A 20,795-nucleotide genomic window follows, 5' to 3' on the forward strand; every position below is an offset into this window, starting at 1 on the left:
GCTTTTCTCTCAACCCGCTTATTCATGTTTTTTTTAAATTTGTTTCAAGCTGTCCTCCCAACTCACAAATAGGTGTTTTTTCTTTTTTAATTTATTTTAAGCTGTCCTCTCAACCCACTTAATCTCCAAGCTGTCCTCTCAACTCGCTTATTGGTGATATTTTGACATTTATTTCAAGCTTTCCTTTCCTCCCGCGGAATCACCAAGCTGTCCTCTCAATTTGATTATTGGTGTTTTTTTTTTAATTATTTCAAGCTGTCCTTGCAACCCGCATGTAAAGGTTTTTTTTTTTTATTTATTTAAAGCTGCCCTCTCAATTCGCTTAGTCACCAAGCTGTTCTCCCAACCCGCTTATTCATGTTTTTTTTTATTTAATTCAAACTGTCTTCTCAACCCGCTTATTGGTGTTTTTTTTTTAATTTTTTTTTTCAAGCTGTACTCTCAATTCGTTTCATCACCAAGCTGTCCTCTCAACTCGCTTATTGGTGATATTTTTTAATTTATTCAAAGCCATCCTCCCAGTCACCAAGCTGTCCTATCAATTCGCTTATTTCATGCTGTTCTCGCAACAGATTTGTGAATTTTTGTTAAATTTATTTGAAGCTGTTCCAATTATCTTAATCATCAAGCTGTCCTCTCAATTCGCTTATTGGTGATATTTTGAAATTTATTTCAAGCTTTCCTCTCTTCCCGCGGAATCACCAAGCTTCCACCAATTTGATTATTGTTTGGAATCACCAATTTGTTTATTGTTTTTTTTTAAATTCATTTCAAGCTGTCCTCGCAACCCGCATGTTAATAGTTTTTTTTCAAATTTATTTCAAGCTGTCCTCTCAATTCGCTTGACCACCAAGCTGTTATTTCAACCCGCTTGTTAAGGTTTTTTTTAAATTAATTTAAAGCTGTCCTCTCAACCCGCTTGTTGGTCTTTTTAATCACCAAGCTGTCCTCTCAACTCACTTATAGGTCTTTTTTCTGTTTACATTTATTTCAAGCTTTCCTCTAAACCCATTTAATCCCAAGTCCTCTCAACTCGCTTATCGGTGATATTTTTAAACTTATTTGAAGCTATCCACTTAACTCGCTAAATCACCAAGCTGTCCTCTCAATTCGCTTATTGGTGTTTTTTTTTAAATTTATTTAATGTTGTTCTCGCCATCCACTTGTTAATGTTTTCTAAAATTTATTTCAAGCTGTCCTCTAAATTCGCTTAGTCACCAATTTCACTTATTGGTGTTTTTTTTTGGTGTTTTTTTTTTTTAATTTATTTTGAGCTGTCCTCTCAACCCGCTCTTTGGTGTGTGTGTTTTTTTTTTAAATTTCTTTCAAGCTGTCCTCTTAATTCACTTAATCACCAAGCTGTTCTCTCAACCTGGTAATTCATTTTTTTAATGTATTTCAGGCTGTCCTCTCAACCAGCTTTTTGGTGTTTTTTTTTTTATTTTTTTCAAGCTGTACTCTCAATTCGATCAATCACCAAGCTGACATCTTAACTCACTTTTATGTAGGTGTTTTTGTTTCAAACTTATTTCAAGTTGTTCTCGCAACCCGCTTGATTACCAATCTGTCCTCTCAACTTGCTTGTTGGTGTTTTTCTTAAATTTATTGCAAACTGTCCTCTCAACTCGCTTATTGGTGTTTTTTTCAAATTTTTCCAATATCAAGTTGTCCTCTCAACTCGTTTATTGGTGTTTTTTTTTCAAATTTTTCAAATTTCAAGCTGTCCTCTCAAGGTGTTTGACCACCAAGCTGCCCTCTCAACTTGCTTATAAATTTTATTTTAAAATTTATTTCAAGCTGTCCTCTCAACCCGCTTAACCACCAAGCTGTCCTCTCAACTCGCTTATTGGTATTTTATTTTTTAATTTATTTGAAACTGTCCTCTCAACCTGCTTATCAGTGATTTTTTTTTTTTAATTTATTTCAAGCTGTTCTCTCAAACCGCTTGATCACTAAGCTGTCCCCTCAACTCGCTTATTTATGTAAGCTTTCAATTTATTTCAAGCTGTTCTCTCAACTCGCCTTCCAATTCCAAGCTGTCTTCTCAACCCGCTAGGAATTATGAATAATAACAAGCTGTCTATACTGTAGTGAATACAGATAAAGATTGATGATAATATGATGATAAAAGATATAACAAAAGAGAGAACGAAAAAATGAGAAGAGCGTTGATGGAATCGAAAAAAAAAACAAAAAAAAAATAAAAAAAATAATAGAGAGACAACAAGAAATATATAGCAAATAAAGGAAACAGGTTAAAAATGAAAAAAAAAGATGGACTGAAATTAAATCGGATGAAATGATTAATGATTAATAGATCAAAAAAATTGATAGCTGAAATATATGAAAGACTTTAAATTTAATTTGAAATTATAAAAATCAATGAAGGACACGAGGAAAATCAGATATTTCGATGAAATACTGGATTAATTGATAAATAAAAAACTAAGTTGTGGAGTGTATGATTGGAATTGATTAACCAAGATGTAAATAGAAGACAACAAAATTTGGATGTAAGTTAAATCCAGTAATCAAGAGAAAGAGAAGTGAGAAAAAAAATAAAGGTTCAATAAAAAAATAAATAAAACGAACGAGGAAAACATGAAATATATAGTTGGAATAAAAAAAATTGAGATCGTAAAAAACTGGATAGATAAGGTCTTAAAAAAATCAAAAAAGGAGATGAAAAAATAGAGGTAAAATATAATAAGAGTGCAAAAAAATGCGACCAATAGAAATTAAATTCAATAATACCGAGAAGTTAAAATAAAAAGATGGCGATAAACAAATACAAAGTTTGAATTAAAGAAAGAAAATTTAAAAAAAAACAGGAAATAAGGAAGGAAATATAAAATAGGGAACTGGTACAATGATTGATAAGTGAGAAGAGTAAAAAAATGAGCAGAAGAAAAAAGGAAAGGTGAAAGAGAAAAGTACAGAGAGAAGATAAAATGAAAAAAAGCTGGATAGAAATCATACCCGATTCAACTGATAGAAACAATGCAATGAAAAATGCACTGAATAAATTTTTGATCGGAATCTGTTCAAAATTATTTGAGAAAGTTCAGGCCAAGGCTCGTATGAAACTAAATTTACTGTGTCACAACAAGTTATTTTAGATCTGTCAAACGATCTATCCGGTTATAAAACGCTTACGTGTTTTTATAACATGTAGTGGTAGAAAATCAATGACAGTTGTCATGTTCAACTAACAGATATGATTAATTTCATGGGTTTTGACACAAATATATAAGGTAAGGTTTATAAGGTACGCAGTATAAACTATCGAAAGAGTAGAGGCGGGTAGTAATGTAGTGAGTACAGATAAAGATTGATGAAAGTGAGTAAAAGTGTATTCTAAATCGGTACAAAAGAACACGTTCTACTCTAACATGAATAGAAACATTTGAACGTGTGGAATCTCGATGCTGTCAGTCTGAAAAAATCGGAAAGAAAGCGTATGATGAAAGGTTGAAGCAAAGAGAAAGCGGATAGGTCATTCTGTTAACGAATTTTGGAGAGTAAGGTCGCGTTTTTAATTTGTGAAAAATTGATCGTAGGAAATTTCATAAAGTTCCTTCTTATTTCGGCATTACTTCATAAAATACTTTCTGCTCATTTGCAATAACACTAGTTGTTTTTCACACATGGTACTATGTTATCTATGTTTTCCACTTTGATCAAATCAGCTTTCGATATTCATCCGACTGTACTATTTTTTTGGCTTCAACTACGAATTACCAATTTTTCCGCAGTTTTTTTTCGCAATGGGTTATTCATAAAGTATCTGATTTTTAAGCAACTGTGAGGAACATTAATTCAACGTGAATCGTTGATCGCCTTGTTAACTTTTCTTGATTCGATTTTTTGATAATTTCTCGTTTTACTAAGTTCACGAGATGTGTCAGCTGTGAATGCCTACAACACGATGCTCGTTGGCACTTTTTCCGCAAATGTGGTTCTAGAACCTATCCGCGATGCCAGGTAAATGTTTGACGTTTTGTCGTTAGGAAAAAGGTAAACAAAAGGGTGTAAATTTTCGATAAATTTAAAACTCATTTTACTACGGCTTTTTACTTCAGAGATTTCTTAAAAAGTTAGTAGAATCAACTTTTAGGTCTTCTTCTAGTGTTTTAAATATTTTTTGAAAAAATATTGATAGCTATTTATCGCTTAAATTCGGCGTTTTTCTTGCGATTGAAAACACATCTAAATAATTTAAAGTTTTTGAATGAAAAAGTGACGTGAAAACATTCATTCCCTTTTAATGATATGCCTATTCCTAAAAGCATCCCAAATTCTCTAAACTCTTGTATGGAGCACTTTGTAGCGCTACTGTTTGGTTAATATCTCGGATCAGTGCCATTTTTAGGTCATCTCCGATACCACATCGTAAAGCTAAGAAGTCTTCTGGAAGTACGAAAATCCTTGTCAATTGCATCTACAAAACATTTTATAATGAATTAAAAATAACCATAATACGGGCTTTTTGAACAGAAAGCTATGCTCAACGTGTCAAATAGATTATGAGTCAATTGTTCGGACTCAGTTTTCTGCAGAAATCTGAAAATGAAATCCACGAAAGCACAGAGCAGGACACGGAATATCTTCCAGAGCAAGACATAGGTATGTTTGAAATGGGATGCAATTTTCCTGTCCCTTCATGTCAAATCCTTATGCAGTTATGTGGGTAACTGCAACAGCTGCAGTCGCATCAACAGTCGGATGTTTTGTGGGCAAATCGATGGCAACATTCAGAGCATTTTACCGTCTCGACACAACACAGAAACATTCAATCGTGTTTCTGAATGAAGCTACTAGAGGAAAGTCTCAGAATGCAGATGTGCGTTCACGTTCCAATTTCTATATGTACGGTACCGAAGAGATGGAGAAAAGCTGAAGGTTGGTTGGAAAATTTCTGGGACCAATTGCGAAGAATAACCAAGTTCTGCATTCGAAGGAAATTATTTGCTTTGTGACCCAGAATAAATACCGATTGGTTCTTGGAGCTACCGCTGATGGTTCCAGTTATTTTTGTTTGTTTTTTGCGTACTTTCCGGCTGTGATTTATAGCAGCTCAAACCAACTGGGTCGGATTAATTCGACAAAAGTTATAGTTGGTCACAATTTTTTAATTATTTTAGTTTTGTATATTTTTCGTTCTATTTATTTTTCTCGCAAAATTCAAACACAAAACAAACCCAATTTTTCATACCTTCTCAAAAATCGACTATTTGAGCCGACCTAATAAAGCTAAATTTTACAAATTTGGCAACATTGTTTATCACACCAATGTCAAAACTCTGTGCTAATAAGTATGAAACCATATGGTATAGCTGGGATGAGAAGGAGCTATGCTAGAAATAAGGACTACTTTAAAATTATTGTACCGAAAATTCGGTTTCCGAATACAAAATAAGGCTTTCAGCTGTCGAATTTTGACTTTTGACTCTCGAAATTTGACTTTCAACCTTCAACTGAGTTAGGTTTTTCATTTAGGGTCATTTTTTATTTTCTCAAACCCTGGGGTCTAAAAAGCTTTGTCTTGGTTCAAAACTCATCCATGTTTTTTTTGCAGAATTTTTAGGTATCGTACACATGAGTAAATTTGATCTTTTAGGTTTTTATGGGAAAATTGAATATTTTGTACTGAAAAACCAACAACATTTTGTTTCTTCTGTGGATCCGAGCCTGCTTACGGTTTTTATGACAATTTACAAAATTTCCAAAGAAAGTTTTTCGCTGAACAGTTTTGTTAAAGACCTTAATATTATATCTTATTAGGTTAAAAAAAGTTATCAGCTGTTTAACAGGGGTATGTCTTTTGGCATTGATAATCAATAAATTCAATTGACATCACTGCTTGGCCTCGCAAAAAATTATTGCATGAAATGTTGTCATGCAATTCCTCGATAAGCACCCAGCAGGGATGTCAATTGAATTTATTGATTATCAATTCCAAAAGACATGCCCCTGTTAAACAGCTTATAACTTTTTTGCCTTCTAAAATACAATGTTAAAATCTTCTACAAAGTTGTTCAGCAAAAAAAAATCCCTTGGAAGTTTATAAATTAGCACAAAAATCATAAGCTAGCTTGGCTCCACAGAAAAAACAAAAATGATGTTCATTTTTCAGTACAAAATGTTTAATTTTCCTATACAAGCCTAAAAGATCAAATTTACTCATGTGAACGTTACTAAAACATTCTGAAAAAAAATCATGGATGAGTTTTGACCTAAAACGAAGCTTTTTAGACCCCAAGGTTTAAAAAATTAACGAATTGTGACATCCGACTTTCGGTTTCAACTTTCGACTATCGACTTTTATCTTTCAATTTGTATTTTTGACTTTCGACTTACGATTTTTGACTTTCGACTTACGATTTTTGACTTTCGACTTTCCATTCTGGATTCTCGATTTTCGACATATGACAATTGACTCTCGGATTCGGACTTATGAATTCGACTATCGACTTTCTAAATTTGTTTTCGACTTGGAATTTCAGACTTTCAACTATCGGCTTGAGACAACTGAATTTAAACTTACAATTTCGACGACTTATGGAAAAATAACGGCTTAATGATAAAGTGAAAAAAAATGACAAGAAAAAAGTCCCATATTCGACCTCGGATTTTCAACTTTGAACTTTCGACGTTGAAACTAGACTTTTGATTTTGAACGTTTGACTTCCGATTTGAACCATCGATAATCGACGACTTTCGAATGTCGACTTTCAAATTTTTTGTTTTATACTATCCTCATTCGATGTCTGATAGAGTATTTCCTGAGACAGATGGTGGTAGGGTAGCTTTTTGTTTTTGTTTTGAAAAATGTAAACACCTACTGGTCGCCATTTTGAACTTGGGAGATTATCACTGTTCAATTATTTCGGCAAAAGAATTTATTTTTTCAAATCAACATTACATAACATCAATATTACCTTCAAAGTATTTCATGTCTACAATCATTTAATTTTAGGTAGTTTAAAAAATTAAAAATTTAGCAAAACCATTACTATTGCACCACCAATTTGGTTTCGTTACTATCAGGCCATTGAACATGCGTAGTGTTGTTGTTATTTTTACCCTACCACCAGGTGCCGAAAATTGTAAACATGCGAAATCAGCTGTTCGTTTGACAAGTGAGGAAATGCCTTATTAACAATTTTTGACTTTCGACTTTTGTCTTTCCATTTTTGACTTTCGACTTTCGGGGGATTGAACAAAGCTACTGTATATAATGGAAGTGAATCAAATGTGAAGAGATTCGGCAGTGAAATTATAAGTGTTGTAAACGAGTTTTGGAGTAGTGTTTCTGTTTAAGTTATGTGCGAAGTGCTGGTGCGTGCGTGAAGCACGGAGTTCTGAAGTTTTTTTCATGCCAAAGCGAATAAGATGCAAATTTGTTTTGTTGTTTGCCATCTTGGGAATTATGATGACGCCATTATGAAGAGGTTTGCTACAGCTTACTCGATCCGAAGAAGAGATGGCGCTAATGTAGAAAAGTCCCAACCTACATTACGCTGCCATCTTCTGGTATATTTAGTAAGTATGTTGTGTCGGCATCTAGTGACGAGCTCTAGGTGTATTTCTTCCTTTTTTTTAACGCGAAAAGGTTCAGTTGCTGACTGATTCCATAGGTTTATTTGAAAGATGTAGATGCATTACCCAATTTAAAGCGAGGAAGTTTTATTCTTCTCAAAGAGCATGTTTATTTTTCAAAATTTAGGATCTGTTAAGACTTGTTAAATATTTAAAAGCAAACTTTTCTTTATCAAGTTTTTTGACGAAGTGTTGTCATTTGAATTCAAAAATTAGAAATCGAATGAAGAGGGCGTTAGAGAGCTTTAAGTTTTTCGATTGAAGCGTTACAGATGTCACTTTAAGAAAATTTTGTTCGTAATTCTAATTGGAAAGAATCTACTCGATAACAAGATCTCTTCATCTCATATTTCAAAATGTTCAATACACAATCTCGTTTCACAATTCGAAAAAATATTGAAACTTCTCAATTGTTTTTGTTCTGTTTTAAAAATAGTTTTAATAGTTTGAAGATACTAATGATGAGATAAGAAAGCATTTACTTTGCAAAAACCAAGTGTAAAATAATCTTTAAAAAATCGGAAACAGTAACGGTTTATGTTTATTTATTTATTTTTTTAAATATTCACAATGCAATAGAATATATAGTTACAATAAAACAGTGAACTATATCTGTTGAAAAAAAAAAGACTCTGATGTCGTAAAGATGGAAAAGTGCACCATTAAACAATACCTCGATCAAGAAGCATCAAAATGAAACGAGAGAATGACATAGTTGAGTGTCACAATAAATCTCATTCAAAGTAGTTATAAACAAATATACAGCTTTTTTGCTTTGAAATCAGTTGAAAATAATTTATGCTTCATAAGTGTTGAAATTGATTTCGTGAGTGATAAAATTCGTTGCATCGTTGCCAAGTGCATTATACGTGTATGAAAGTGCCACGTTAGGACGCTTTGCTTTTCTCGTCTTAAGCGCGCGGTAAAATTCGGTGAGTTACGCCGGTGCTAAGTACATTGTTAGTTAGGACGTATGAAAACGCGATGTACTCGATAGTGTGCGACGCGACGATTTTTAACTTTGCTTTGATCACATCCCTTCCCAAAGGGAATCCAGATCTTATTTACCTTTCCCACTAACAAACCCTCCTTCCTGTGACGACCGTGGAGATTTAGAGGTGTATTCGGTCTCTAGTAGCAACGGAAGTCGAACTAACAATCCTTTCCTTTCCCCGATGAACCGTAAGGACGTGGCCGGCGCCGTTATTGACCATATAAGATAAGGAACCTTCGAAACGTGCACACAGAAAATGGTAAGCTAATCCCAAGCCCCATTTATTTGGATCTATGTGCAATTTTGATGGTTCTTGTCAATCACGGAGTAGCAACTACTGAAATGTACGGTTTATCTAAGCTCAAGCTCAAGCTCAAGCTCATTTTTGACTTTCGACTTTCGATTAAACATAGAACTCAGGATTTATTCACCTCGTACTCTTATCTAGAAAGTTTTCCAATCTCAAGGTGGATAACTCTGTACTCCGAATTAAGAAGAACGATATACGCTTGCCAATGTTTTATACTTTCTTCTTTCGATTTCTGATTAACGATTTTTGACTTTCGATTTTTGACTTTCGATTTTTGTCTTTCCATTTTCGACTTTCGATTGGGCATTCAACTCTGGATTTTCGACTTTTGACGTTTGACATTCTTTTTCCGCCTTCCGACTTTCAACATTCTATTTTCGACATTCGACTTTCGACCTCCAACTCTGACGATAATCGATATGTGGTTGTCGACTTTTGAAAATTAAGAATGATTACTTCCGTCTTAAGACTTTCGACTATCGACTTTGAACTCTCAATTCTTTTATCTTTCGACCATAAACTTTTATCTTTGAAGCTCGACATGTCAATTTTAACTTTAGACATTCGACTGAACACTGTCGATTTTTTACTTTTGACCTTTGTTTTTGAGGTTGACGTTCGTCATCTGACTTCCATATTGACGGATTTCACACCAAATCGACACGAAGTTGGCATGACCCTCTCAGAATTCAATGAGACTTAGTGGGCATAAAGATTTTACCTATTAAAGCAAATTGGCATACTTTTTTTTCCAAAAATTATCCAGACTAACATTTGAGAAGGGCCAAATTCTGCAGGCAAAAATTCAGGCTCAAAATATTACAATTCCTACACAAATGTGGTTCATGAGAGAGTTTGGGAAAAATGATTGAATTTTTAGAAAAAATATTGACAAAAAATTTGAAATCCCTCACTGAAAAAAATGCATTTTAAAAACTACACCTCAATTTCCCAAAAAATGTCAGAGTCAATGGATTACTAGATGATCTGCTTCTAATTTAGTTTTATCATCATACAACCACAACATTTGTTTTTCATTTTTCATAAAAAAAAACAAAAAAAAAGGTTTTTGTGAGAAAAACTGTTTTGCTCACTTTGCGATGTTTGCAAAAGTTGTTGACCACATTTCTAAGATATGCATATTTAAGAGAAAAAAATAAATTAAAAAATTAAGGGTCATTTCCATATCTTCTAAATTGATCAAGCTTGAAAATAAAGTGAATGCATGTATAGGTTTTTTTTTATTTTATTATTAAATTCATTATTGAAAGTTAAATTTTCAAGTGAACTCAAAACATCTGGTCATTTTAATTGGGCCAAGTCAATCGCTCTATCGATCAAATGAATGCCTTAAGTTTTTAAAATGCATTTTTCTCAGTGTAGACATGTAACAGGTATATGTTTAGACAATATTTTTCCTTAAAATTAAATTACATTTCTAAAATTCTCTTGTAGACCACATTTATGAAGGAATTGTAGTTTAAGGGCTAAAAATTTTCATATTTTTTTAACTGTTGGCTTTCGTTTTAAGAATTCTGACGTTCGTCATGACCCTCTAAGAATTCAATGAAACTCTGTGGGCATAAAAGTCTTACGCAGTGAAGCAACTCGGTATACGTTTTTTTCCAAATTTAATCTAGACTAACGTTTGAAATAGGTTAAACTTTTCAAGCAAAAATTTTATAAATATTTTTAGCTCGAAAATTACACTCCTACACAAATGTGGTTCATGAGAGAGTTTTGCAAAAATGATTGAATTTTTAGGAAAAAAAATGACAAATTTTTTAAAACCTACACTGAGAAAAATGCATTTTAAAAACTAAAACTCAATTTCCCAAAAAAAATGTCAGAGTCAATGGACTACCAAAATGGTCTGCTTCTAAATAAGTTTTATCATTTTACACCCAAAACATTAGTTTTTCGTTTTTCAGAAGAAAAAACAAATAAAAAGAATTTTGTGAGAAAATTTTTTTAACCTCAAGAGCACTCTTGAGGTAAAAAAATTTTTTCTCACAATGTTCAGAATAGTTTCAGACTACACTATTCCCCACCACAAAAAAAAAAAACAAACAAATTCTGAGATTTATTTTTTTTAAATCAACTTAAAGTTTTTAGTTTGCATTTTTTTATCAGTGAAGGATTTCCATTTTCTTTGACCATCAATTATTACAATCGAAGCTTTAACTTCTTCAAAATCAGTACAGTCAATTCAACGATGCAGTTTTTTAATTTAAGGTTGAAGATCTACACTGAAAAAATAAAGTACAGGATTTTCAACAAAAATCATGAAAAAAAATTTGTAAGAAAAACTTGTTTCCCCAAACTATGCACAAGTTGCAATGTTTGGACGATTTGTAGGTCTTATTATTACCCAGCAAAGAAAAAAGAAATCAAATTCTAAGATGGCATTAGTTTGGGAAATTGAGTTCAAGTTTTTAAAATGCATTTCTCTCAGTGTTAAGTTTTAAAATATGTTTTGTCAATATATTTTTTTTCTTAAAATTTAATTACATTTTTAAAACTCCCTTGTACACCACATTTGTGCAGGAATTGTAATTCAAGAGCTAAAAATTATCATTACTTTAATGATCTGCTTCTAATTAAGTTTTATCATTTTACACCCAAAAAATTTGTTTTACGTTTTTCATAAAAAAAAACGTAAAAAGAAAAATTTTTTACCTTGAAAGTGCGCACTTTGCGATGTTCAGATAGATTACATTATTCCTCACCACAAAAAATTCATTGAATTTTTAGAAGGAATTTTTTTAAAATCGATTCAAGTTTTTAATATGCATTTTTCAGTGTAGGATTTCTACGTTTTTTACTATCAATATTTACAACCGAAGCTCTTACTTCTTCAAAATCACTACAGACAATTGGAGGTCAAAAATTGGAGATCTACACTGAAAAAATAAAGTACAGGATTTTCAACAAAAAATCATTAAAAAAAGTTGTAAGAAAAACTTTTTTTCCCTAAGCTATGCACAGGTTGCAATGTTTGGACGATTTGTAGGCCTAATTATTACCCGGCAAAGAAAAAAAAAATCAAATTCTAAGATGGCATTTTTTGGGGAACTGAGTTTAAGTTTTTAAATGCTATTTTCTCAGTGTAGAGTTTTAAAATGGTTTTTGTCAATATCAAAAAATTTAATAACATTTCTTAAACTACCTTGTAGACACATTTGTGAAGGAATTGTAATTTAAGAGCTAAACATTTTCATTTCTATAATGATCTGCTTCTAATTAAGTTTTATCATTTTACACCAAAAAAATTTGATTTTCATAAAAAAAACATAAAGAGAAAAAAAATTTACCTTAAAAGTGCTCAGTATGCGATGTTCAGAAGCGTTGTAGATCACATAATTCCCCACCACAAAAAAAAATCATCGAATTTTGAGATGGATTTTTTTTAAATCGACTTCAAGTTTCTTATTTACATTTTTTTCAGTGTAGGATTTCCACTAACTTCAACTATCAAATATTACAATCGAAGCTTTTACTTCTTCAAAATCAGTGCAGTCAATTCAACGAAGCAGTTTTTGAATTTGAGGTTGGAGATCTACACTGAAAAAATAAATTACAGGATTTAAAAAAAACACATGTAATAGTTTTTGTAAGAAAAATTTCATTTTCTTAACTATGTTATGCTGTAATGTATGAAAGCTTTTATTATTACCCTGCTTAAAACAAAAATTAATCAATTTCTGAGCTGGCATTTTTTGGGAAATTGACTTTGAGTTTTTTATAATACATTTTTCTCAGTGCATGATTTTAAATTTTTTTGTAATTATTTGTTTCTAAAAATTCAATTATTTTTACACCACTCTCCGATGAACCACAATCGTGGAAGAATTGTCATTTTCGAGGAAAACATGTTTATAACATTTTTGCATGAAAAGTTTGACCCTTTTCAAATGATAGTCTAGAAATTTTTTGCAAAAAACTAAGTATGCCAAGTTGCTTTACTAGGTAAGTTCAGGTAATAGCGGCTTAAAAAAAAACAATGTATGTCGAGTTGGCGCGAAATTTGTCTGTTCTGAATATTCACCTTTTGACCTATAGGTGAGGCAAATAGAAACTCGCTGTAGCATTTTTTTTTACTTTTCGACAAAATACTGAACAGTTTTTGAAAAGAATTGTAATCGTTTAAGATAAAAATACATGCGGAAATCAAATAAAATCAACAAAACTATTGTTTTATGTATAAGACATGCTCAGTTGATGAAATTTTCAAACCTTTTAAATGAAAAACTTTCTTAAGGTCTTAAAACAAGTTTTTACGATGATCATTTTCAAGAAACAAAATTTGTTACCGGTCGGTGATTTAATCAGACTAATTTGATAATCGAGCAATTTTTTTTCATTTTTTCTGTTGTCCACTCCTGGCTTCCGACATTTCACTCTGGATTCTCGACTTTGACGTTCGGGTTTCTAAATTTGACTTTTGAGTTTAGCATTTGGTTTCCGACTCTACAATTTTGACTTTTAATCAGAAAGGTTTTGAAATTGTTTGCTTCTTTTGAGCAATTCTACCGAAAATTTTTCCGAAAAAGATTGAATAGAAGTCAACAGAAAATTTTACAGGAATTTTCGATTGGTTAACGTGCTGACAAAGTGAGGCTTTCTTGGTGAAATGTAATTGTGATAGTTATTGTTCGAAATTTCGATAAAAAATATCTTAGTTAAAAAAATGAAGTTTTGAAAAGTTTTTGAGAATTGTAAAGAAATGAACATCAACATTAAATTCAATCTAGTTTTTAAGTTTGAGGTCTTAATCGGGCTAGACTTTAAATATAAAAATATTAATCGAAATTTAAAATAAATGCAGTTTTCAGAAACGCAGTTGAAAAATCTTATAGAGCTTTGATCTTCCTACAAAATGTAGCATATTTTTACAAAATACTCACGTGGTTGTTTTCACTTCGTTCTACTCGAACACCAACCTGAAAAAGACAAAAATTCCAATAAATGTACTTCATCTCCAGAATGTGCATCTAAGGAAAGATACAAGTGTGGCCAAGAAGGAAGACTTCTGTTCAGTAATTTGCTGTGTCCTGTATCATCTCCCCTTTCCTCCTAGAAAACCCTCCCCAGAAAGGGGGGATGATTACCAAGTACATTTGTTGCCCGAAGACAATTTCAGCGTCGGATTCTCACCGATTTTCTACTGACATGGGAAGAAAAAACAAAAGAATGAAACCAAAAACAACAGACCAAGCTTCTAGTAAAGTACCAACTGGGTTGTCTTTCCCCTTTTCGAATGGAGCACATAGAAAGATGCTTTCCATTTATTTTTTTCAATTTTTTTCTCGGTTGTTCTACGATTTTCTTCGATAAACACGTACACAATGGCGCTCATTTTCCGCACTCCTGTTTGATTATTGGAGAGTGAATTTTTTTGCCGAGCAAAGGTTCGTTGCTTTCTTCTGTTCCCTTCACAACCCTAGATTTTAAAAGAACTGGTTATACGTGGGATTCTAGCCATTTTGGATCCGTACCGCAGGTTGTTTGGAACTGAACCAAGGGATCAGGTTCGATAACAGTAATATGAATACCAATATGCAATGTATGGAAAGTGCTTCTGAAATAACTAGACCAAACAAGACCCTTCGACGACTTGAAAATTTTTCCAGCGTCAGGGTTCATCTAAAAAAAATTCTTTTTTTTTATGGAAAATCGAAATTAAGCTTTTAACATGAAATTTATTGATGAAGAAACATGTTCGTGCGGATGTCAACTGCCAATTTGACTCCAACCTTGACCTTTTAACACCCTCCTGTTTCCGTTGCATTAATGTCTCACAATAACCGTAAGACATTTCCTAGTACTACCATATCATTCGCTTCGATGAAAAGGTTACAACCGGGTACAAAATCTAGTTACGAAAGAAACCAAAAAAAAAATAATAGAACCGTTAAGCCTCGCTGCTGCCACTATTACCGTCAAATAAATGTAATTTTATGAATTTTCAATTTTCTTTCAAGGTCCCGGCAGCCAGCCACGTGATCGAGTAACACGGTCCGGAAAACTCCCGCTTGAGACCGAAAAGAAGGGGAAGACCATGGAAATTCTGGAAATGAAGATTCCGGGCAGCACTTTCCTGTCTTCCAAATAAGAAAAACCGACACCCGATGAAAGCATATTAGTAGTCATGGCACAGGAGCCACGCACACTTTCAAATAGAAGAAAATTCCTACTGGGAAGGGTGCGGGGAAATTGAAAAAAATAACCGAAAGTACAACATGTCGAAGCACCAAAATAAAAAAAAGGATTGGAAAATAATATTCCACCGGAAACCGAGCTGTCGGAAGCTGTCTGGGAAATTCCGATCCCATGCTTCTCATATTCCACACACTTTTGCGATACAAAGCGGACCCACTTTCATATACTGATTTACTCCTCCCTAAAACGGTTTTATGGCAACAGCAAGGATTTTTATTAACTGAAACGTTCTCTGTTATAGATTGTCGATGAGAATGGGAGCACACAAATTTTTCGGTCTATCTTTTTCCGATCGTCCCTGGGAAGAAGATTTGAACAGGTGTTTGGAACGGCTTAGATGATAGGATTTGGAGCAAAGCTCTTTTCCATTAATTTTTATTGCAAAAGCAGGTTTATTGGAAAAATTGGAGACCACCCTTCTGAAGGTATTATTGGGTACTAGGAAAAGATTGTTGCATCATTAAGAATCAATTTGAAAAATCACTTTCGAAGAAATTAAAATGTAAAGTTATGCCGGGTGGAACATTCATATCAATATATGACAACAATGGTGTTGGGTTTATTGAATTTAGATAGTAAAGCTAAGGGTGGAATCGAAAACCGAAGTGCAAGGCAATAGGGGAGAGGCGGGCTATATGCGCATATTAAGGAAAACACTCATTTTCTCCCATATTCCAATAGATAGGAGTCTGAAAACTATATACGCATGAGCGGGCATCTGTTTTATATACGTTAGAGCAATTTTTCTGTTAAAATCTCTTACAGTTTTTGTGAAAATAATTTTATAATAAAAGAAGTCAAAATAGCCGATTTCCGAAACTGGCGGGCTAAATGCGCAAATTTATGTTTTTAGCTATATTTCATTAACAGTTGCGATATTTTGATATTATTTAATTGAAAATGGTAGAAACGGATGTTAAGCATACGTCAAGGCTGAAATTTCAGTGAAATTTTTTACATCACTAGTTCTTTTGCATGGAACATAGTTAAGTATGCCATATGGTCATATTTCATGGTAATATTTTGTTCATATCGTATTTTTATCGGATCAGTAGGAAGTTCTTATTTTTTCGCTGTAAGATCGTGATTTGGACGTAGATTTAATGTTTAAATGATAAAAAGTAAAAAAATTATAAAACTAGTCTATTTTTCTTGATATAGGCATTTAACCTGCCTTGATATGGGCATTCAGAACCTTTCTCTTATTCCAATATCTTATCATTTTCAACTTTGCCAAAAGCGTTAATTTGTTGAATTTCCGATTTCCAGATGAATAAGAAAGAAAAACTATCAAAGTTTTTGTTCCCAAAATCTGTACGCACGATAATTAAAGTTCAATATATTCTAATAAAACAGACAAAAATCTTGTTCGAATTTTTAATTTTTTTCGACTTTATATAACAATTTAATTTTTTCATGCCATTTGTTAAAAGCGTATTGCCCTCAAACTGCACTGATTAGATATGATGAATCTCCAGCCATATCGTCAATCGGCTGTATGCGCATATTACCCAACATGCGCATTTAGGAACACTTCCCCCTATTCAAATTTTCAAAAATGCTGAGTTTGCAAATTAGGTTAGCGTAGCTTTTATGAAAAAAAAAAAGTAGTTGACCTTCAGAATCGAAAACGAGTGTCGTAATATGATGATTTAATACAGCATAGAATCATTAAGTGTAGAAGAAAGTACGACGGATACCCTAAGGTAGAATCGCAATAGAAAATTAAATATTGCTTTTTTCGCCGCAGTTTTCCTGCAGATGGGCAGCTTAGGATGATTGCAATCGCATTTATCATTGGCATTAGTAAGTTTCCTTCAGCAAAACTGTTTTATAGCAATCTTAAACACGCTTGCAAATTAAACTTTTTAAAAAATGGTCGGGTAAAACGGACAATGCGTCGAAAAGGTAGATATTGCCAGAAAAATTACTGTACAAGTACATTATCAATTATGAATTTATGAACCTTGCTTTTTGTAAATAAACAAAGGATCTCGAAAGAGTTGATTCCCATAGGCATATTCCCATCATAAGATTTTTGTCAAAAATAGTCATTTTTGAAATATTGAAAGTGTCCGTTTTACCCGACTTTCCCCTATGGAAAAAAGCTAAAGCGTTTTTTGCATGGTTAGTAGACTGAGTCGATTTGGGGTCATTTTTTAATTTCTCAATCCCTGGATTCTTAAAAGCTTCTTTTGGATTCAAAGCTCTTCTATGATTTTTTGCAGATTTTTCAAGTAACGTTGACATGAGTAAATTTGAACTTTTAGGTTTGTATGGGAAAATAGAATATTTTGTATTGAAAATTAAACATATTTTTATTTTCTTTTTTGAAATAGAACCTGCTTATGGTTTTTGTGCCAATTTATAAGTTTTCTAAAGAAAATTTCCATTGAACAACTTTGTCGGAGGCCTTAAATTCGAATCTTACTACGCAAAAGTTATTAGTTGTTTAACAGGGATATGTACTTTGGCGTTCAAAAACAATAAATTAAATTGACATCACTTCTGGTGCCTCCCGTAGTATTGCATAAATAGTTGTCATGCAATACTTCGCTAAGCACTCAGAAGTGATGTCAATTAAATTTATTATTTTTCAATGCAAAAAGATATGCCCTTTTTCAACACCTTATAACTTTTTTTTTTTTTCAAAAAGACGAAGTTACGGTCTACGACAAAGTTGTTCAACAGAAAATTTTGTAAAAAGAATTTATATATTGGCACAAAAATCATTTGCAGGCCATTTCAAATAAGAATCAAAATTGATGTTGATTTTTAGTACAAATATTCCCATACAAACCTTAAATTTCAAATTTACCCATGTAAAAGTTACTCGAAAGTTCTGTGAAAAATCATGAATGGTTTTTGAATCAAAACGAAGCTTTTTAGACCCCATGGTTTGGAAAAATTCAAAAGTTACCCCAAATCGACTCAGTCTAATGGGTTAGGGTACGAATATCTAAATGTATGGCATAAAACACTATCGAAATGAAAATATTACTTAACATTCATTTCATTTGGGACAGACATTTCAAAGCACACCAATGCCCACTGTCTTGTTTTGGCGATAACCAAGACTTGAAGTCCCGTTGTTCATATCTTATCATTTCCCCTCTTTCATGTGCAAGATTGCCGAAATCACAAAAAAAAATCTATTATTTCTCAGAATTTTGAGCAGAATTTAATCACAAAATCGTGGTCACTAAACACAGAATTTTGATTATATTCACAGATTTCATAGATTCATGAATTTTACAACATAAATTTCAGATTTCTAACTTTGTATTCGAAATTAATGATAAGATTCATATTGTTTATTATTTTTTCAAAATTCAAGTAACACGTAAAAGAGGCACAATTTCTCATGGCTTTCAATGAAATGAATGCTTTTTTCACCACAGAAAACCATCACAGAATTTATGGGTAAAATCACAGAAAATAAGATTTTTATCCCATAAAAACCTAGATTATTTTTTTCCACAACCTTGGTTGAAGGCAGCCTTGTCAGATTGCAAACCGTTCAAATCCGTAGGTTTGACGAAATTGCAAAAAATGTAGGGGAGAATGAGGATACTTGATCCCTGGGGATACTTGATTCCTTAGCTATATCTCGAAACTGGAATGTCTTACAAAGATCAAATGTTCTAGAAAAATGTGCCAAAATGAGCAAAATAACAATGCTTGTAGTTTAAAATTTTTTAACAAAATAATTGTTTGAGTAATTGAACTTTGTTTGAAAAATTTCACAAAATGTAACTTGAAGATCTTTTTTCATCACTTTAAAATGTTCCTTACATGGGAAAATTATGAAAAAAATATTTGTTCCAATATATCAATCGTTCGAGCATAAAATGAACTTCATAATGCCATATTTTCAAAGTAATGGAAAACTCTCAACTTTTTTCAGAAAAAGTTTTCTTAAATGTTGATTATGGGTACAATTGATCCCTTAGAGTTGGGTACAATTGATCCCCCTTCCAAACGGCATATTCTTCTTCTGAATTGATCGTTATGATTGCAGATTATTAAATAACTAATATTTATCCAAAAACTAATATTTATCAAACAATTGTCTGAAGAAAAGAGCAAAAATAATTAATTTTCTCTTAATTATAAAAAATAGCGCCTTTAAGTATGCAATGTTATTAGCGTTGAGACAAAGTTATAGAATTTTCTTCTTATGTCTGCTATAACTTGTGAAATGAGAACAAACATGACCAAAATAGTCAATCAACATTCTATCTTGGGGTTTTGTTTGATTTTTATACAAGGATTAGGGCTTCCTGAATAAAAGATCAAGTCTCCTTCAACAGGGGATCAAGTCTGCCCTAACTTCAGAAAAATCGCAATTTTTTTACTTCCACGAAAATGCTTCTAGTTCATCAACGGGTTCAAGTATCGTTCTAATTTTTGGAGCATAGAAACTTGAAGTTACAAGCTGTCAGAAAATGTCAAAGACGGCGAGTTGCTAAATTTTTCCAAAAAGATATGGTGGAAATAAGAAAAGGGGATCAAGTATCCCCACTCTCCCCTACTGTTTATTTTGGTCGTCAGGTAGAATTTTTTTATTTTTTCGATAATCCGTAGGAAATGCAGAAAAACCGTAGATTTCGAATATTAAATCGTAGATTTTGAGCATCGATCCGTAGATGCGTCGAAGTTTTTAAAATCCAAATATCTACGGAAAAATCTATAGATACGGCAACGCTGGTCTCAAGTTTCAGGTTTCGTGTCTTTTATCTCAGGCTGAAAGTCTCATGCAGTGATGTCAACCTTCCAGATTTTGTCTGGATCTTTCAGACTTTTCGGACTTTTGCCAGACATATTTTCAGGTTTCCAGACTTGTAGAATTTTGTCATTTCTTCCAAATATTTCCAGACTTTTGAGTTTCGGCATGAATTGTTAGACAAAACAGACAAAATTTTCGTTGAAAAATGGCAGGACATGACTGCAATATTGCGATCTGGTGACCAAAAAAAAACGGTCATCACCTATATAAAGTTCGCCATCCTAACTTTTCCAGACATTTTTTTAAAATCTTCCAAAAATTTTTGAAAAACAGTTGGCATCATTGGTCTCATGTCCAGGTTGTCCAGCAAGTATCAAATTCCCGTTATTATTCCCGATTTTCTCGATTGAGATTTTATGATTTTTCCGGGTCTCAAACCAGAAGTGAATTTGGTTAACAGTTTATTTTTATCAAAAAGTTTTTTTTTGAAAATTGAACGAAAAATTGTGATGGGACTTCACATTTTCAGTAATTCAATCTTGAACTTGAGCTTCCTACAGAAAATAATGTTTAAGAAGGTTGAAATGCCAAAGGGTAAGACAATAATTGTAGTAATTCTATCTCTAACTTTCTCCTGCGAAATATAATCGAAAATTGTCATCTTCACCTCAGTCTATGACAACAACTTCGTTTTAAGCCAGAGGTGAACCAGCTTGTGGCTGAAAGACTCTCAAATAAAACTTCGATAGGGGAGATGAGGGCATAATGGGCACCTTAAGGAAAATGCTTATTTAACCATAGAGAACAGCTGTAATATGTGAATTACATCATTGTTTCGTGTTCCGACACTCAAATAGTCTATTGTCTAATTGGATGAAACTTGAAAAAGTAGATAAAAACGTTTAAAGATGCATTTTAAAAAAATTTGCCGAAAGCTG

The 20,795-nt window shown here is 32.6% G+C and overlaps 1 protein-coding gene across 1 annotated transcript in view; it reads right to left on the bottom strand.

Moving 5' to 3' along the window:
• Window positions 1–20,795, bottom strand: part of LOC129738010 (cadherin-87A) — a 565,342-nt gene that overhangs the window by 392,746 nt on the left and 151,801 nt on the right. The window contains exon 2 of the mRNA XM_055729186.1: window positions 13,814–13,849. Coding sequence (XP_055585161.1) covers window positions 13,814–13,849 — 36 coding nt within the window. The remainder of the gene's footprint in view (window positions 1–13,813; window positions 13,850–20,795) is intronic.

Source organism: Uranotaenia lowii, chromosome 1 (genome assembly GCF_029784155.1).
Source record: "Uranotaenia lowii strain MFRU-FL chromosome 1, ASM2978415v1, whole genome shotgun sequence".
Lineage (NCBI taxonomy): Eukaryota > Metazoa > Arthropoda > Insecta > Diptera > Culicidae > Uranotaenia > Uranotaenia lowii.